Here is a 21,763-nt window from a genome sequence, read left to right as displayed (position 1 = left end):
TCTGGCTTCAGATTGAGCCGTTTAAGACGTCTAGCTAGAGGAAGCTCCTGAAAGTACAGAGTAATATCCGGTAAGGCTGTGAATAACTGTACGTCTGAAACAAATTAAGGTTGAAAATCGAATTTATAATATCTTGCCGTTTTGCTAAAAATGTTAAACTCTGTGACCAAATCAGAAAGTACATCACTCCTTTATTATGGAGTGACGGGTGAAGGTGATTCCCTCACACACACACACACACACACACACACACACACAAGTCCAGTCCTGATCAGGCACTTTAATGGACCCGTTCAGAGCCACGGATGTTATTGACACAAATGTTCAGTGCAATTAACTGTATTCTTACATAATGACAAGACATTTCAGTGCAAAATCCCAAAGAGATCTGAATGTAGCATCACATTGGCAAAGGAAGTTAGCATCACAACTAGTAATCCTGGCTGAAACGGCAAGGTTTGGGGAGAATCACAGACTTCAGGTTGTGTTTAACTCTCCCAGTCTCCAGTCGGCGAGTCCGAGCGCTCTTCATCGTCAGAGTCGTTCGAGACCTTCTTCATCCTCAGCATGGCAGCTTTGATGCTGCGCTCTAACTCTGAGTCTGAGCTGAGGGGCGGGGCTCGAGGGGCCGGGGCTTTCTTCAAGGCCACGCCCTGACGGATGGCTGACAGGAGGCTGTCTCTGACATCACCACTCTCGACCTTGACCTCGACCTCGACCTTCCTCAGGTGTTTCTGTCCGCGCTGAAGCGATGCTAGGAGCTCGTCCATCGACCCTGCATCACAAACACACTTCACTCACTGAGAGACAGTCATATTTCTCCTTAGAGTCTACATAAATACAGAACACGTGCTGTGTTTATAACATGACACACAATGCTTAACCTCTGGTGCTCTTCGCTCATTTCTGACCGAAAAATTTTACATTTGTTTTTTGTAGAATTTTTTTCTTCATCGGAATGGTACGAAACTTGGTAAAGGTTTTGGCGCTTGGAGACAAATGTCCTCTAGTGGAAGCGTTTGGTACTGCAGCCGAACACACTCTCACTGAAAGCTCTTTTTTTATCAGGCTCAAATTTTTAACACAACTTGTTTAGATGGCTTTTATTGTCTCACAGTTTTAGAGTAAAACATGTTTCTGAAAATATATATTTCATATAAAAATTTAACATTGCACATTTTTCATAAGAATAAACTTACAATTCTGTAACTTTTTTTAAGTTCACTTTTCAAAACTGTTTTCACTTCAGCAATAATCTGCCAAGTGTCGTCTTTGAGAAGAGATCAAACTTCAGTCTGTCGCTCTAAAGCGTTCAAGATTTACCAGTTTAAGCTGGAAATGTAATCGTCAGGTCTATGCTCAAAAAGTGAATAAATGGATTATAAATACAGCGTAAATATTATTTTGTACCATAAAATCCCCTAAAAATACAAAATATTAAATAAAAAACATTATCGAACTAAAATATAGTACATTCATTTCATTGAAACATAAAAATAAACTTCGGTTATTTTTGACCGACACGCAAAATTAAGAGCAGCACAAAATCACACTTCCACATACATGATGAGAATGAGATTTCACTACGGTGGGGGGTAAATATGCTTAATTTTGTTCATAAGACTAAAATGTCTGTCTCCAGTCAACAAATAAAAAAAACATAACTTCAAAACTTTACACTAGTAAAGTTTAAAAATGATATAATTTGTCCGGCTATGAATCTTTTCTTGTACCTCAAGCTCTTTTACTAAATGTTCATTTATTGACCGTCTCAGCGAGTTGGAGGTTCTTTTAACTTTAAGAAGTTATTTACTGTTTTAAGTACAACAATAAGAACAAGTTTTTTTAAACATACAAACTACCCTTTTATATAGTGTTTTATATTGTTTCCTTAAGCTAAAACATTAAAACGCCAGTTAAGAATTGTATTTCATTAGCTTGTGGAGTCCAGGACTCTGACGCTCACCTGAGTTTTGTTCAAGAGTGTTTCGCATCGGCAGCTTGTCACTGGTTTGTGGAGCAGGCGGAGGAAGAAGAGGAGGAGAAAGAAGAGGAAGAGGAAGAGGAGGAGGAGGAGGAGGAGGAGGAGGAGGAGGAGAAAGAAGAGGAGGAGGAGGTGGAGGAGGCGTCTGGTCTGGTTTTGTTGATGAAGATCCAGAGGGCAGCAGAATCTGCACCGGGATGTCACGCTGCTTCTGACTCCGCCCCTTCCTACGGGGGGTGGAGCTCTGTGGTCCCAGGCTGATGATTGACAGGGGCTGGGAGGAGTCATCTCTGCTGGAGTCATGTGACTCTGTATGTAAAGCATACTGACCCTGATGTCTCTAAACTCAAAGAAACACAGAAAACAAACACTGAAGCCAAGCTGAAAATTAAACACACTCACACACTCACACACACACACACACACACACACACACACACAGCGATTCATTACCTCTCTGAAGCAGCGCACTCTGTTGAGTGTCTTTGCTCTCTCGTTCTCCAGCCACTGCTTCTGCTGCTCTTCCTCAGCTCTCCTCTTCTCTCGCTTCTGAACACACACACACACACACACACGACACGCTCAGAGGAATGTGAGTGTGAGTTTAAATCGGCCACGTCCCGGGATGAGGAACTGGAATGACAGGAGGAGGAATTCAATACGGAAGCTTCATCAGACCCAGGGAACGGAGCTGAGCCTCAGGCTCCTCTGGGACAATTAAGCATTCTGGGAAATGATGCGCTTTTCCACCTTTACCCATAAGAAGTTAATTTATTGGTTCACAAGTTCACACTTACAAGTATTTGGCTTGCTGTCCGAGAAGAGGCTCTGAGCTCGGGATGTGGCCCGAGGAGACTCTGTGTTTGCATCATTCAGGACCTGAAGCTCTGCACACACACTCATGTTCTCCAGACACAAACACATGAAGAACACGCAACGCTCAACTGTCTCGTCATGAGACTCTGCGTGTGTCATGCATCACTAACTGCACATGCATCACTAACTGCACACGCATCACTAACTGCACACGCACCACTAACTGCACTGCACACGCACCACTAACTGCACTGCACACGCAGCACTAACTGCACTGCACACGCATCACTAACTGCACATGCATCACTAACTGCACACGCATCACTAACTGCACACGCACCACTAACTGCACTGCACACGCAGCACTAACTGCACTGCACACGCATCACTAACTGCACAAGCATCACTAACTGCACACGCATCACTAACTGCACATGCATCACTAACTGCACATGCATCACTAACTGCACACGCACCACTAACTGCACTGCACACGCAGCACTAACTGCACTGCACACGCACCACTAACTGCACTGCACACGCATCACTAACTGCACACGCACCACTAACTGCACTGCACACGCAGCACTAACTGCACTGCACACGCATCACTAACTGCACACGCATCACTAACTGCACACGCATCACTAACTGCACACGCATCACTAACTGCACACGCATCACTAACTGCACACGCATCACTAACTGCACACACATCACTAACTGCACACACATCACTAACTGCACACGCATCACTAACTGCACACGCATCACTAACTGCACACGCATCACTAACTGCACACACATCACTAACTGCACACGCATCACTAACTGCACTGCACACGCATCACTAACTGCACACGCATCACTAACTGCACTGCACACGCATCACTAACTGCACACGCATCACTAACTGCACACACATCACTAACTGCACACGCATCACTAACTGCACACACATCACTAACTGCACTGCACACGCATCACTAACTGCACTGCACACGCATCACTAACTGCACACGCATCACTAACTGCACACGCATCACTAACTGCACTGCACACGCAGCACTAACTGCACACGCATCACTAACTGCACTGCACACGCATCACTAACTGCACTGCACACGCATCACTAACTGCACACGCATCACTAACTGCACACGCATCACTAACTGCACTGCACACGCAGCACTAACTGCACTGCACACGCATCACTAACTGCACTGCACACGCAGCACTAACTGCACTGCACACGCATCACTAACTGCACACGCATCACTAACTGCACTGCACACGCATCACTAACTGCACACGCATCACTAACTGCACACGCATCACTAACTGCACTGCACACGCATCACTAACTGCACACGCATCACTAACTGCACTGCACACGCATCACTAACTGCACTGCACACGCATCACTAACTGCACTGCACACGCATCACTAACTGCACACACACCACTAACTGCACTGCACACGCATCACTAACTGCACACGCATCACTAACTGCACACACACCACTAACTGCACTGCACACGCATCACTAACTGCACACGCATCACTAACTGCACACACACCACTAACTGCACTGCACACGCATCACTAACTGCACACACACCACTAACTGCACTGCACACGCATCACTAACTGCACACGCATCACTAACTGCACTGCACACACACGCATCACTAACTGCACTGCACACGCATCACTAACTGCACACGCATCACTAACTGCACACGCAGCACTAACTGCACACGCATCACTAACTGCACACGCATCACTAACTGCACTGCACACGCATCACTAACTGCACACGCATCACTAACTGCACACGCAGCACTAACTGCACACGCATCACTAACTGCACACGCATCACTAACTGCACACGCATCACTAACTGCACTGCACACACACGCACCACTAACTGCACTGCACACGCATCACTAACTGCACACGCATCACTAACTGCACACGCAGCACTAACTGCACACGCATCACTAACTGCACTGCACACGCAGCACTAACTGCACACGCATCACTAACTGCACTGCACACGCACCACTAACTGCACTGCACACGCATCACTAACTGCACTGCACACGCATCACTAACTGCACACGCATCACTAACTGCACACGCATCACTAACTGCACTGCACACGCATCACTAACTGCACACGCATCACTAACTGCACACGCATCACTAACTGCACTGCACACGCAGCACTAACTGCACACGCATCACTAACTGCACACACACCACTAACTGCACTGCACACACACCACTAACTGCACACGCATCACTAACTGCACACGCATCACTAACTGCACACACACCACTAACTGCACTGCACACACACCACTAACTGCACACGCATCACTAACTGCACACGCATCACTAACTGCACACGCATCACTAACTGCACACGCATCACTAACTGCACTGCACACACACCACTAACTGCACACGCATCACTAACTGCACTGCACACGCATCACTAACTGCACACGCAGCACTAACTGCACACGCATCACTAACTGCACTGCACACGCAGCACTAACTGCACACGCATCACTAACTGCACACACACCACTAACTGCACTGCACACACACCACTAACTGCACACGCATCACTAACTGCACTGCACACACACCACTAACTGCACACGCATCACTAACTGCACTGCACACGCATCACTAACTGCACACACACCACTAACTGCACTGCACACGCATCACTAACTGCACACGCATCACTAACTGCACTGCACACACACCACTAACTGCACACGCATCACTAACTGCACTGCACACGCATCACTAACTGCACACGCATCACTAACTGCACTGCACACACACCACTAACTGCACACGCATCACTAACTGCACTGCACACACACCACTAACTGCACACGCATCACTAACTGCACACACACCACTAACTGCACACGCATCACTAACTGCACTGCACACACACCACTAACTGCACTGCACACACACCACTAACTGCACACGCATCACTAACTGCACTGCACACACACCACTAACTGCACACGCATCACTAACTGCACTGCACACGCATCACTAACTGCACACACACCACTAACTGCACTGCACACACACCACTAACTGCACACGCATCACTAACTGCACACGCATCACTAACTGCACACGCATCACTAACTGCACACGCATCACTAACTGCACTGCACACACACCACTAACTGCACACGCATCACTAACTGCACACGCAGCACTAACTGCACACGCATCACTAACTGCACTGCACACGCAGCACTAACTGCACACGCATCACTAACTGCACACACACCACTAACTGCACTGCACACACACCACTAACTGCACACGCATCACTAACTGCACTGCACACACACCACTAACTGCACACGCATCACTAACTGCACTGCACACGCATCACTAACTGCACACACACCACTAACTGCACTGCACACGCATCACTAACTGCACACGCATCACTAACTGCACACACACCACTAACTGCACTGCACACACACCACTAACTGCACACGCATCACTAACTGCACTGCACACGCATCACTAACTGCACACGCATCACTAACTGCACTGCACACGCATCACTAACTGCACACGCATCACTAACTGCACTGCACACACACCACTAACTGCACACGCATCACTAACTGCACTGCACACACACCACTAACTGCACACGCATCACTAACTGCACACGCATCACTAACTGCACTGCACACACACCACTAACTGCACACACACCACTAACTGCACACGCATCACTAACTGCACTGCACACACACCACTAACTGCACACGCATCACTAACTGCACTGCACACACACCACTAACTGCACACGCATCACTAACTGCACTGCACACACACCACTAACTGCACACGCATCACTAACTGCACACACACCACTAACTGCACACGCATCACTAACTGCACTGCACACACACCACTAACTGCACTGCACACACACCACTAACTGCACACGCATCACTAACTGCACTGCACACACACCACTAACTGCACACGCATCACTAACTGCACTGCACACACACCACTAACTGCACACGCATCACTAACTGCACTGCACACGCATCACTAACTGCACTGCACACGCATCACTAACTGCACTGCACACACACCACTAACTGCACACACATCACTAACTGCACTGCACACACACCACTAACTGCACACACATCACTAACTGCACTGCACACACACCACTAACTGCACTGCACACACACCACTAACTGCACTGCACACACACCACTAACTGCACACGCATCACTAACTGCACTGCACACACACCACTAACTGCACACACATCACTAACTGCACTGCACACACACCACTAACTGCACTGCACACACACCACTAACTGCACTGCACACACACCACTAACTGCACACGCATCACTAACTGCACTGCACACGCATCACTAACTGCACTGCACACGCATCACTAACTGCACACACACCACTAACTGCACTGCACATGCATCACTAACTGCACTGCACATGCATCACTAACTGCACTGCACACGCACCACTAACTCATGCTCTACATGCCACAGTCATGAGTGCAGGGAATTCTGGGAACATGAGCGAGCGTGACCCCATCTGGACGGTCGCCATGGCAACTCTGTCAGCCCACGGGATCCTGAGACACTGATGCTGTGACTCATTATGGGATGCTTTGTGTGGCGATGCAGTGGGATGTGGTTACCATGGTTACAGTGCATTACTCACCAGCTGTGCGGCGTGATGTTGGCGGTTCTGTGCAGATCTCTGTGTGACTGAACGCTTCTGCTGCTCGTGAGCCTGAACACACAACTCCTGCAGACACACAAACACACACGATCAACACACAACTCCTGCAGACACACACACACACACACGATCAACATACAACTAATGCAGACACACAAACACACAATCAACACACAACTCCTGCAGACACACACAAACACACACGATCAACACACAACTCCTGCAGACACACACAAACACACACGATCAACACACAACTCCTGCAGACACACACACACGATCAACTCACAACTCCTGCAGACACACACAAACACACACGAACAACACACAACTCCTGCAGACACACACAAACACACACAATCAACACACAACTCCTGCAGACACACAAACACACACAATCAACACACAACTCCTGCAGACACACACAAACACACACAATCAACACACAACTCCTGCAGACACACACAAACACACACGATCAACACACAACTCCTGCAGACACACACACACGATCAACACACAACTCCTGCAGACACACACACATATGATCAACACACAACTCCTGCAGACACACACACACAATCAACACACAACTCCTGCAGACACAGACACACAGTCAACACACACAGTTCCTGCACACACACACACACACACAATCAACACACAACTCCTGCAGACACAGACACACACACACACACACAGTCAACACACACAACTCCCCGCTGTACCTGCTGGTTCCTCAGGTGTGTGTGTGTGTGTGTACTTGTTTTCATGACAACTGAGGACATTTTTATGATAACACACCTGCAAATGAGGACACTCGGGAAAATACGTGATTTATGAGGACATTTTGGGGGTCCTCATTTTTCAAATGGCTTTAAAAACATACTAAGCAGTGTTTTTTTAAAAATGTAAAAATGCAGAATGTTTCCTGTGATGGGTAGGTTTAGGGATAGGGGCAGTGTAAGGGGATAGAATATACAGTTTGTACAGTATAAAAACCATTACGCCTATGGAATGTCCTCACAAATCACATAAACATGGCTGTGTGAGTGAGTGTGTGTGAGTATGAGTGAGTGTGTGTGAGTATGAGTGAGTGTGTGTGAGTATGAGTGTGTGTGAGTATGAGTGAGTGTGTGTCCGCTGGTTCCTCAGGTGTGTGTGTGTGTGTGTGTGCATGTACCCGCTGGTTCCTCAGGTGTGTGTGTGTGTGTGTGTGTGTGTGTGTGTGTGTGTGTGTGTGTGTGTGTGTGTGTGTGCATGTACCCGCTGGTTCCTCAGGTGTGTGTGTGTGTGTGTGTGCATGTACCCGCTGGTTCCTCAGGTGTGTGTGTGTGTGTGTGTGTGCATGTACCCGCTGGTTCCTCAGGTGTGTGTGTGTGTGTGTGTGCATGTACCCGCTGGTTCCTCAGGTAAGCTCTGCGTGATGAGATCGCTCCTCTTTTGCTCTCCAGGTGTTTCAGCTGCTGCTGCAGGTGTGAGTGGACGGGGCTTACATCCACCTGGACATCCTGCAGCTCATCAGGGTCCTGACAAGTGTCGTAATACACCACCTGCTCCTTCAGCTCTGCACAACACACACACACTCTTCAGTCTGTCACACTGGTTATTATATTGTCCATCACACCCGTTTTTGGGATCCAAATGTTCCTATTAAATTAGTGAAACCTGAAATCAGAGAGACTGTGAAGCAGCCAACAGTCCTTATATGAGTAAAACAGACCAATAATCATAATAATCGAGTGGAGTGTTAGTGTGTGAGGACAGACCTGTGATGTGTGTGTGTGTGTTTGTGTGTGTGTGTTAGACCTGTGATCTGTCTCTGTATGGTCTGGATCTGCGTCACCAGCAGAAGCTCCTCGTTCCTCAGGATCTCAAACCTGCAGTCGTGAAGTTCCACCTGCGTCTCGTAGTACTGGAGTTCCAGCTCACTGACACACTCGGCCCCGCTGCGCATCTGCACACACACACACACACACATCTGTGAACAATCAGGTGTGTGTCGTCTGACACGTGTTAAACCATCGTCTCCATGGTAACCAGCGCAAAACCCCTAGAACTCAGATTAGGGTGTTTGTGAAAGTGACCTTATAAATCAACAAGATACAGAAATAAACAAACTGCACTTTGAAACCCTGCAGGCGTGAAACAGCTCCCTCTGGTGGATCACTGTCCAGCTCTGGGACAGAAACACTGAAAGTGCCTTTGAGTATGGAAATAGTATGTTCCCTTTCGAGAGCGATAACTTCCACACGTACACGTTCCCACCAGTGAAGATTCTGCCTGTGGTGTTCTGCAGAACCAGGGAGGGAAGCATCGGATCCTCGCATTCCCGAACTGGCCGAGCCAGCCCTGAGAGAGATAATGGTGGCTCCCGCACGGTAGGACCCGCTGTCTCAGGCGGACGGCACGATACGGCACCGGAGCTGAGGAACCTTCATGCGTGGCCGCTAAGCTAAACATGCGTGAGCTAAACACCTTCAGGAGTGCTGGACACACTCAAGAGTTGCTATGAGGTTCCATTTGTGCCGAAATTATGTCGACATGCTATCTGTCTATGCTGTGTGTCGTCTTCCATGTGTATGTATCTGTTCACTGTCTATGTCTATGTCTGTCTGTCTATGCTGTGTGTCGTCTTCCATGTCTATGTGTCTGTTCACTGTCTATGTCTATGTCTGTCTGTCTATGCTGTGTGTCGTCTTCCATGTCTATGTGTCTGTTCACTGTCTATGTCTATGTCTGTCTGTCTATGCTGTGTGTCGTCTTCCATGTGTATGTATCTGTTCACTGTCTATGTCTATGTCTGTCTGTCTATGCTGTGTGTCGTCTTCCATGTCTATGTGTCTGTTCACTGTCTATGTCTATGTCTGTCTGTCTATGCTGTGTGTCGTCTTCCATGTCTATGTGTCTGTTCACTGTCTATGTGATTGCTCACATGACTCAACTTCTGTCTTTGTCCACTCAACTCACTCCTGTCACCTGTCCTTGTCGTTTGACTGTGTCGTCTTGCTGTGTCAATGCCTGCATGTGTCATGACTATGTGTGTTTTCATTCTGTCGTTGCTATGTGTCATTGCTATGCGTCGTTTCCCTCTGTCGTTACTATGGTCGTCTTCCATGTCTATGCTATGCGTCGTTACTATGCGTTAGTGATGGGTCGTTTGCGAATGAGCCGGATCTAAGAGCCGGCTCTTGTAGGTGAACGTCGGGAGCTGGCTCGCATATCTGAAGAGCCGACTCTATTTTTAAAAATATAGCCTATAGGAATTAAATCATTATGTAGGCTAATAATGAATGATTTTAATTGTATTTAAAATAATTGACTAATTCAAAGACCAACAAAAAAAATTATATAGGCCTAAAAGCGCACGCACATTTGTTTTGACTGTCTGATCAGCCTCACATTCTGTTCCTGTCAATCAGCCAACTCACTCACACACACACACACACACACACACTAGAGATGCAGATAAACCGCGGATCGGGCGGATGACGTGACGTGAAATAATATGTTAATTAAATTCGGGCAGGTGGTGGTTGAACCACTAAAGAACAGTTTTTTCCCCAGAGCTGTCTCTTTATTAAACTCTAACCCTCATTGATCCCACTCCCCTCATATACTGATTGACTCGGCTCTCCCTTCTCACACCTGCCTCCATTTTGTTATTTGCAATACTATAATGTTCATTTGCACTGCTGATTGTTATTACAGTAACAACTGTTTACATATGCATCTTGCACTACTACCTTGACTGGAATATGCTCAATTTGCACTGCCGACTGTTTATTTACAGTACCGACTGTTTATATATACATTGCAATATCGTACCTTAACTGTAATATGCAATTACTTTCCACTGCACTTTCACTCGGATAGCTTCTGTCCAAACTTTATTTGCACTACTCTAAATCCATTGTTATACTGCTCATTAGCCTAACTTATACATATATCTATTTGTTAAATTCTGTTTATAGTATTAGCCATCTGTATATTATGCTCACATTCTGTTTATAGTAACAGCCATCTGTATATATATTCATAGTACATATCTATCTGTAAAATTCTGTTTATAGTAACAGCCATCTGTATATTATATTCAGTACATATCTATCTGTAAACATTCTGTTTATAGTAATAGCCATCTGTATATTATTATATTCAGTACATATCTAGCTGTAAACTCTGTTCACAGTAATAGTTATCTGTATATTATATTCATAGGACAATCTATCTGTAAATTTTTGTTTATAATAGTATTCAACTCTATATTTATTCAGTACATATCCATGTTCTGCACTTATGAACCACTGTATATCCTGCACTTGCTGCTATTGCACTTCTGGTTAGACCTAAACTGCATTTCGTTGCCTTGTACCTGTACTTGTGTAATGACAATAAAGTTGAATCTAATCTAATCTAATCTAAAGTTTACCACTAAGCAAACCTGCAAACTATTAGCCCAGCTGTCAGTATTGGAGGAGGCCTAAACGTCTCGTAGATGAGACTGCCTGGGTTATTTTGTTATTTTGTTTCGATATTAGTTATATTTTAAAACAGCCAATCGTAGACTACCACTCGTGGAATAGGCATTTAAAAGAGAGACAGTCGCATAGTAACAATGCATAGCATAGACATGGAAGACGACACATAGTAACGACAGAGGGAAACGACGCATAGCAACGACGCATAGCAACGACAGAATGAAAAAACACATAGTCATGACACATGCAGGCATTGACACAGCAAGACGACACAGTCAAACGACAAGGACAGGTGACAGGAGTGAGTTGAGTGGACAAAGACAGAAGTTAAGTCATGTGAGCAATCACATAGACAGTGAACAGACACATAGACATGGAAGACGACACACAGCATAGACAGACAGACATAGACATAGACAGTGAACAGACACATAGACATGGAAGACGACACACAGCATAGACAGTGAACAGACACATAGACATGGAAGACGACACACAGCATAGACAGACAGACATAGACATAGACAGTGAACAGATACATAGACATGGAAGACGACACACAGCATAGACAGACAGACATAGACATAGACAGTGAACAGATACATAGACATGGAAGACGACACACAGCATAGACAGACAGACATAGACATAGACAGTGAACAGACACATAGACATGGAAGACGACACACAGCATAGACAGACAGACATAGACATAGACAGTGAACAGACACATAGACATGGAAGACGACACACAGCATAGACAGACAGACAGACATAGACATAGACAGTGAACAGATACATAGACATGGAAGACGACACACAGCATAGACAGACAGACATAGACATAGACAGTGAACAGACACATAGACATGGAAGACGACACACAGCATAGACAGACAGACATAGACATAGACAGTGAACAGACACATAGACATGGAAGACGACACACAGCATAGACAGACAGACATAGACAGTGAACAGACACATACAGTAGACATGGAAGACGACACACAGCATAGACAGACAGACATAGACATAGACAGTGAACAGACACATAGACATGGAAGACGACACACAGCATAGACAGACAGACAGACATAGACATAGACAGTGAACAGATACATAGACATGGAAGACGACACACAGCATAGACAGACAGACATAGACATAGACAGTGAACAGACACATAGACATGGAAGACGACACACAGCATAGACAGACAGACATAGACATAGACAGTGAACAGACACATAGACATGGAAGACGACACACAGCATAGACAGACAGACATAGACATAGACAGTGAACAGATACATAGACATGGAAGACGACACACAGCATAGACAGACAGACATAGACATAGACAGTGAACAGACACATAGACATGGAAGACGACACACAGCATAGACAGACAGACATAGACATAGACAGTGAACAGACACATAGACATGGAAGACGACACACAGCATAGACAGTGAACAGACACATAGACATGGAAGACGACACACAGCATAGACAGACAGACATAGACATAGACAGTGAACAGACACATAGACATGGAAGACGACACACAGCATAGACAGTGAACAGACACATAGACATGGAAGACGACACACAGCATAGACAGTGAACAGACACATAGACATGGAAGACGACACACAGCATAGACAGATAGCATGTTGACATAATTTCGGCACAAATGGAACCCCATAAGTTGCACGGACTTCTACTAGGCGCCTTTATGCTCTGAAATGGGGAGTTTTTGCTAAATGGTGCCAGGACAGCGATGTCGACCCGTGATCTGTCCCATGTCGGATGCCTTGCGATTCCTACAGCACAGACTGGATAGCGGGAGTTAGCCGTCCACACTGAAGGTGTATGTGGCCGCTATTGCTTCGTTTCGTTCCCCGGTTGACAGGCGATGGATCGGTAAACACCCTCTGGTGACGGAGCAAGGAGATTATGTCCTTCACGTGGGATCTAGCTCTAGTTTTGAGGGCTCTCTCTACCGCCGTTCAAGCGCTAGCTTCGATTGCGGTTAAGGAGCTCTCCCTGAAAACGGCTTTGCTCTTGCTATCGTCTCTGCGAAGCGCATCGGAGACTTACACGTGTTCTCGGTGAACGACGGACCCGGCGACTGCAGCGTTACTCTCCGGCCGAGGCGAGGCTACGTGCCGAAGTCTCTTGCTACACCCTTCAACGCACAGGTCGTTACCCTGCCCGCTTCACCCGCTGAGCCGCCATCCTCGCCTTGCGTCAGTCGGACCAGCTTCTCGTGTGCTTTGGTGGCTGAACTAAGGGAAAGACTTTCTCACTGGATTGTGGACGCCCTCGCGCTGGCTTACGCGTGCCAGGGAGGGATTGTCCCCGTAGCATCAGAGCTCGTTGGACGAGGGCGGTGGCCTCTCCGTGGGTCTGGTCTAGAGGGATGTCTATCCAGGGTTTATGTTTTGCTGCTGGCTGGTCTTCTCAGAACACCTTCGCCAGATTTTACGAGCTGGATGTCCAGTCTGTGGCGTCGCGAGTGCTTTCGGCGAGTTAAATTCCTTACTCATGTATTGAGAACTGTTCTAGTGCGTTACACAGTTGTTACCGCTATGCCGTTGACTCTGTGTTTTACTCTCATGCTTGAGAACTTATTGTGGATCAGTGCAGCCTTTGCTTTAATTGCGTTTGGATATGCTAATTTTGATAGGGTCGGAGCTGATGTTTCATTGGTCTAGTTCCGCCTATCAGATGCTAGCACTCCTAGCGACGCGGCTGTTGGCTGACTGTCTGTCTCTTCATGGCTGGTGTAGCTTGACCCCTTTTCTCTGGGCTTATCTTCACTACTCATAGCTGACGCAATGTTGAGTTACCGCTCTCAGGGAACCGAGGTTACGATTGTAACCGGAGAAATTTTTCTGTGTTAAAATACAAAAACATTTCAGTGTGTTTCCATCTGTCGTACAGTGTCACACACAGGCTAATGATATGTAAACTGATGTAACAATTATACATCTGTACACACAGACACACACACAGACACACAAACTCACTCAAACACACACACTCCACCTGCTCTCGGATCTCAACTCTCTTGCGCTTGATGCACATCTCTTTGGCCCTCATGTGCTGCAGTGTCTCTTTAGCCAATAGGATTCTGAGTTTCTCTTGTCTGGGCGTGGCCATTGCCCAAGAGGCGTGGCCAAATCTCTTCTGATCCTGCTCCATCTGTTTCACCATACCTGAAGGAACACACACACACACACACACACACTATTAGCAGAGATATCACACTCACAGATGAGAGTGTGTGTATGTGTGTGTGTGAGTGAGTGAGTGAGTGAGTGAGTGAGTGAGTGAGTGAGTGAGTGAGTGAGTGAGTGAGTGTGTGTGTGTGTGTGTGTGTGTGTGTGTGTGTGTGTGTGTGTGTGTGTGTGTGTGTGTGTGTGTGTGTGTGTGAGACCTGTCAGGGCTCTGGAAGTGTCTTTAAAGTATTCTGCTGTGTGGTCCTGTATGGAGTGAACGGCTGATTCTCCTCGCTGACTCCATTCATTCATCTCTGTCTTCAGTTCACACACACGCTTCGGCCCCAGTTCCTCGTACTGCAGACATTTCTGAACACACACACACACACACTGTCCATCAACTTCTGCTGCTTCTGACATCATGTTGATCTGTTAGGGTTATGTTCTGATGTGTGTACCAGAATCTCGGTCTTGTAGAGCGAGGCGATCTCTCGCATGTCTCTGAAGGGCTGCAGAAGGTTCTGGTAGAACTGAGTCGCAACACTCACAAACTCTCTATAAGCCTCGTCTTCCTCCTCATAGATCTTCATCAGTCGCAGGAGTCCGTCAGCGCTGGAGTGAGTCTGAACCAGCTGAGGAACCACACAACACCACAACACAACGACAGAAGAGCCTCGTCATCACGGGGAGATCAACAACCACAACAGCAGAACAGGACAACAGAACAGAACAGAATTGAAGAATAGAATAGAAGAATAGAATAGAATAGAAAAATAGAATAGAATTGGAATGGAATAGAATAGAACAGAACACAATATAATAGAATTAGAATAGTAGAATAGAACAGAACAGAATTGAAGAATAGAATAGAAGAATAGAATAGAACAGAATATAATAGAATTAGAATAGTAGAATAGAACAGAATAGAACAGAACAGAATTGAAGTATAGAATAGAAGAATAGAACAGAACACAATATAATAGAATTAGAATAGTAGAATAGAACAGAATAGAACAGACCAGAATTGAAGAATAGAATAGAAAAATATAATAGAATTGGAATAGAATAGAACAGAACACAATATAATAGAATTAGAATAGTAGAATAGAACAGAATAGAACAGAACAGAATTGAAGAATAGAATAGAAGAATAGAATAGAATAGAAAAATAGAATAGAATTGGAATAGAATAGAATAGAACACAATATAATAGAATTAGAATAGTAGAATAGAACAGAACAGAATTGAAGAATAGAATAGAAGAATAGAATAGAACAGAATATAATAGAATAGAATTAGAATAGAACAGAATAGAACAGAACAGAATTGAAGAATAGAATAGAAGAATAGAACAGAACACAATATAATAGAATTAGAATAGTAGAATAGAACAGAATAGAACAGTCCAGAATTGAAGAATAGAATAGAAAAATATAATAGAATTGGAATAGAATAGAACAGAACACAATATAATAGAATTAGAATAGTAGAAGAACAGAATATAACAGAACAGAATTGAAGAATAGAATAGAAAAATAGAATGGAACAGAATACAATATAATAGAATTAGAATAGTAGAATAGAACAGAATAGAACAGAACAGAATTGAAGAATATAATATAAAAATAGAATAGAATTGGAATAGAATAGAACAGAATACAATATAATAGAATTAGAATAGTAGAATAGAACAGAATAGAACAGAACAGAATTGAAGAATAGAATAGAAGAATAGAATAGAATAGAAAAACAGAATAGAATTGGAATAGAATAGAACAGAACACAATATAATAGAATTAGAATAGTAGAATAGAACAGAATAGAACAGACCAGAATTGAAGAATAGAATAGAAAAATATAATAGAATTGGAATAGAATAGAACAGAACACAATATAATAGAATTAGAATAGTAGAAGAACAGAATATAACAGAACAGAATTGAAGAATAGAATAGAAAATAGAATGGAACAGAATACAATATAATAGAATTAGAATAGTAGAATAGAACAGAATAGAACAGAACAGAATTGAAGAATAGAATAGAAGAATAGAATATAATATAAAAATAGAATAGAATTGGAATAGAATAGAATAGAACACAATATAATAGAATTAGAATAGTAGAATAGAACAGAACAGAATTGAAGAATAGAATAGAAGAATAGAATAGAACAGAATATAATAGAATTAGAATAGTAGAATAGAACAGAATAGAACAGAACAGAATTGAAGAATAGAATAGAAGAATAGAACAGAACACAATATAATAGAATTAGAATAGTAGAATAGAACAGAATAGAACAGTCCAGAATTGAAGAATAGAATAGAAAAATATAATAGAATTGGAATAGAATAGAACAGAACACAATATAATAGAATTAGAATAGTAGAAGAACAGAATATAACAGAACAGAATTGAAGAATAGAATAGAAAAATAGAATGGAACAGAATACAATATAATAGAATTAGAATAGTAGAATAGAACAGAATAGAACAGAACAGAATTGAAGAATATAATATAAAAATAGAATAGAATTGGAATAGAATAGAACAGAATACAATATAATAGAATTAGAATAGTAGAATAGAACAGAATAGAACAGAACAGATTTGAAGAATAGAATAGAAGAATAGAATAGAACAGAACACAATATAATAGAATTAGAATAGTAGAATAGAACAGAACAGAATTGAAGAATAGAATAGAAGAATAGAATAGAATAGAAAAACAGAATAGAATTGGAATAGAATAGAACAGAACACAATATAATAGAATTAGAATAGTAGAATAGAACAGAATAGAACAGAACAGAATTGAAGAATAGAATAGAATAATAGAATAGAACAGAACACAATATAATAGAATTAGAATAGTAGAATAGAACAGAATAGAACAGGCCAGAATTGAAGAATAGAATAGAAAAATAGAATAGAATTGGAATAGAATAGAACAGAACACAATATAATAGAATTAGAATAGTAGAATAGAACAGAATAGAACAGAACAGAATTGAAGAACAGAATAGAAAAATAGAATAGAACAGAATACAATATAATAGAAATAGAATAGTAGAATAGAACAGAAAAGAATTGAAGAATAGAATAGAAAAATAGAATAGAATTGGAATAGAATAGAACAGAACACAATATAATAGAATTAGAATAGTAGAATAGAACAGAATAGAACAGAATTGAAGAATAGAATAGAAGAATAGAATAGAACAGAACAGAAGAATATAATAATGGAATAGATTGGAAAAGAATAGAACAGTAAAGAAAATTAAAATAGAATAGAAAAGAAAAGTAGAATAGAACAGAACAGTACAATAGAATAGAACACAATAGAAAAGAACAGAATATAATAATGGAATAGGTCAGAAAATAATAGAATTAGAATAGAACAGGATATAAAAATAAAATAGAATAGAAAAGTTGAATAGAACAGGATATTAAAATAAAATAGAATAGAAAGTAGAATAGAACAAAATAGAATAGTAGAATAGAATATAATAGAATATAATTAGAACAGTAGAATAGAACAGAATAGAACAGAATAGTAGAATAGAATAGAACAGAATAGAAAAGAACAGAACAGAATAGAAGAATAGAATAGAAGAATAGAATAATGGAATAGATCGGAAAAGAATAGTACAGAATAGAATAGAAAATAATTAGAATAGAACAGAATAGAAAAATAGAATAGAAAAGAAAAGTAGAATAGAACAGAATGTTACAATAGAATAGAACACAATAGAAAAGAACAGAATAAAATAATGGAATAGGTCAGAAAAGAATGGTACAGAATAGAATAGATTTAGAATAGAACAGGATAGAAAAATAAAATAGAATAGAAAAGTAGAATAGAACAGAATAGAATAATAGAATAGAATAGAATTAGAATAGAACAGAATAGAATCGTAGAATAGAAAAGAACAGAATAGAAAAGAACAGAATATAATAATAGAATAGATTGGAAAAAAATGGTACAGAATAGAATAGAAAATAATTAGAATAGAACAGAATAGAAAGAATTAGAATAGAAAAGTAGAATAGAACAGAATAGAATAGTAGAATAGAATAGAACAGAATAGAAGAAGAAGAGGAAGAAGTTTTATTTATATACTGCCTTTCCACAAGCCCAAAGTCGCTTAACAAAACAGAATAGAATAGAACAGAACAGAATAGTGGAATAGAATAGAACGAAATAGTATAATAGAACATAATAGAATAGTGGAATAGAATAAAACAGAACAGAACAGAATAGAATAGAATAGAATAGAATAGAATAGAATAGAATAGAATAGAATAGAACAGAATAAAATTCAGGTCCAGGTCAGTGTCGCGGCTCACCGCGCGCAACGCGTCTTTGGCGCGCGTAATCTCGTCCCGCATCGCTTTGCATTTAAACTCTTGCAGGTTTTCGAAGTACTCGCGCTCGTCTGCCTCAGTGACGCTGAACAGCGCGTCCAGCACGATCTTGCGGCCGCACGCGTCCACGGCGTTGCTGAAGTACCGCTCCAGCTGCCTGCACTCCGCGTCAGCATCGCACCGCGGCGCGTTGGAGAACAGCAGGTCCCAGACGCTCGCCTCCCGGAAGCGCGTCAGCTCGGGGAACAGCGGCTCGAGCTCTTCCCGGACCGCGCTCAGGTGCGCATGCACGTATCTCAGCTGCGTGCCCGAGAACAGACCCGCGCGGCTGCCGCTCGCGTCGCCGCGTCGCTGGAGCGTCCGGTTATGACACGTCACCGCGAACTTAGTCTCGATCTCGTTCCACTCCACAATAAACCTGAGCTTGTAGCTCTCGCTGTCCTCGAAGGCGTCGAGTTTAATCGCGACCCATCCATCCAAGCTGTCCATCCGCGCGCTGTCCGCGTCCGCGTCGCTCATCGCGATGGTGTTCAGTGTTGTTCTGCACTTCCGCTGTCGTCATCCCGCGGTCACGTGACAAGGGGAATTCCAGTGTTCTTGTGACTTATGGCAAGCCCTTTTAACATTTAACAGCTAAGTTTGACTATCCGGAATTAACATTATATCAACAATGTCTTTCTGACTAGTCGTAATTACATTTTGGATAGTTGGAATTGTCATTCAAGATATCTGTAACGTAATTGTGACTAGTCGAAACGACAGATAGAGATATCTGTAATTCAGTTTTGACTAGGCAGAATGAAAGTTAAAGATATCTCAAACGTCATTATGACTAGTGCAAATTATTGTGCATGACATTGCTCTATTTTAGATATCCATAAATAAGTAATTTCCCCTCCCCGCCATAATCAAAGAAGAAGTGGGTTCATTTCCTTATTTCTATGAATGGAAGAAGAAAGAAGCAGTCATGGCGTTGGCTGTAATCGGAAATTTTTTTTTTATATACAAATAAAAAAAATTATATACAATATTTTATATACAAAAAATATATAAAATGTTGCAATGCTATGTTTATGATCATGCTTAAAATTACGTCGTAGGTTATTGTTGATGTAAGATTTATGCGTGAAAGAGATTCACACTAATTCACACTAATTCATTCAAGTTCAAGGCATTGACGCTTGCTTACAGATCTATCACAGGCTCAGCTCCCTCCTACTTTCACTCACTCCTACGAGTCTACATCCCTACCAGACGCCTACGATCGGTCAACGAGCGACGTCTCGTGGTTCCATCACAGAGAGCCACAAAATCACTTTCCAGAACATTCTCATTCACAGCTCCATGCTGGTGGAACGCTCTCCCCGGCCTCATCCGGAATGAAGAATCACTGGCAACATTCAAAAAAACGCTGAAAACCCATCTCTTCCGTGAGCACTTAACCTCATAAAAAACAAAAAAAACAAAAAAAAATTCCTTTGAAACATCACTTATCAGACTTATGCTACTCTGAATAATGCCTGAACTTTGTATTCTGAGCACTTCTTGCGTTGTTGTTGTTTTTGCCTCTTCATGATGACTCGCTTTATTTAGTCCTAATTTGTAAGTCGCTTTGGATAAAAGCGTCTGCTAAATGACTAAATGTAAATGTAAATGTAATAAAGATGCTGACATGCATGCTATTCTTGCCATGGAAGTACAATAACATTAACTTCCTTAAATGAGAAAAAAAGTTCTTAGTTCAGATTAGTTCTTATTTTTTATTAATTTTTTTCAGTTTGAAACAGTATCTAACAGCATTAAAAAGACGATTAAAACTCCTTCGCCCTCTGGTTGCTCCGACATGGTGCTAATCAGTGCTAATTACAAGTCAACAGTTAACAGGTGCTATGTGATTTGATGATTTGAACAACACGCTCTGCTCCCGCCTAAAGTGTGATGCGGGCCTAATTTGCATACAGATATCTGCAACGTCATTTGGCCTAGTCAAAACTCTAATTCAGGATATCTGTAATTACATTTTGACTAGGCAGAATGAAAGTTACAGATATCTCAAATTTCAGATACCTCTAATCA

General features: G+C 42.8%; 1 protein-coding gene across 2 annotated transcripts; it reads right to left on the bottom strand.

Moving 5' to 3' along the window:
• Nucleotides 1-260: 260 nt before the first annotated feature.
• whamm (WASP homolog associated with actin, golgi membranes and microtubules) lies at nucleotides 261-20,239 on the bottom strand. Of its 2 annotated transcripts, none has more exons than XM_084409166.1 (10): nucleotides 19,670-20,239; nucleotides 15,776-15,949; nucleotides 15,536-15,686; nucleotides 15,145-15,314; nucleotides 9,416-9,563; nucleotides 9,004-9,173; nucleotides 7,586-7,672; nucleotides 2,438-2,533; nucleotides 1,967-2,329; nucleotides 261-775 (listed from the first exon to the last, which is right to left on the bottom strand). In XM_084409166.1, exons 1-10 carry the CDS (start codon nucleotides 20,204-20,206, stop codon nucleotides 755-757), a joined length of 1,917 nt encoding a protein of 638 aa, XP_084265292.1. In that variant the 5' UTR covers nucleotides 20,207-20,239; the 3' UTR covers nucleotides 261-754. The 2 variants fall into 2 exon arrangements, with proteins under 2 accessions (XP_084265292.1, XP_084265291.1); XM_084409165.1 differs by having other exon boundaries at nucleotides 1,967-2,324.
• Between the last annotated feature and the right edge of the window lie 1,524 nt (nucleotides 20,240-21,763).

This window comes from Rutilus rutilus (assembly GCF_951802725.1).
Source record: "Rutilus rutilus genome assembly, chromosome: 5".
In the NCBI taxonomy this organism is placed as follows: Eukaryota; Metazoa; Chordata; class Actinopteri; order Cypriniformes; family Leuciscidae; genus Rutilus; species Rutilus rutilus.
Note: the sequence above shows the minus strand (reverse complement) of the source record. Positions and strands in the feature narration are given on the sequence as shown.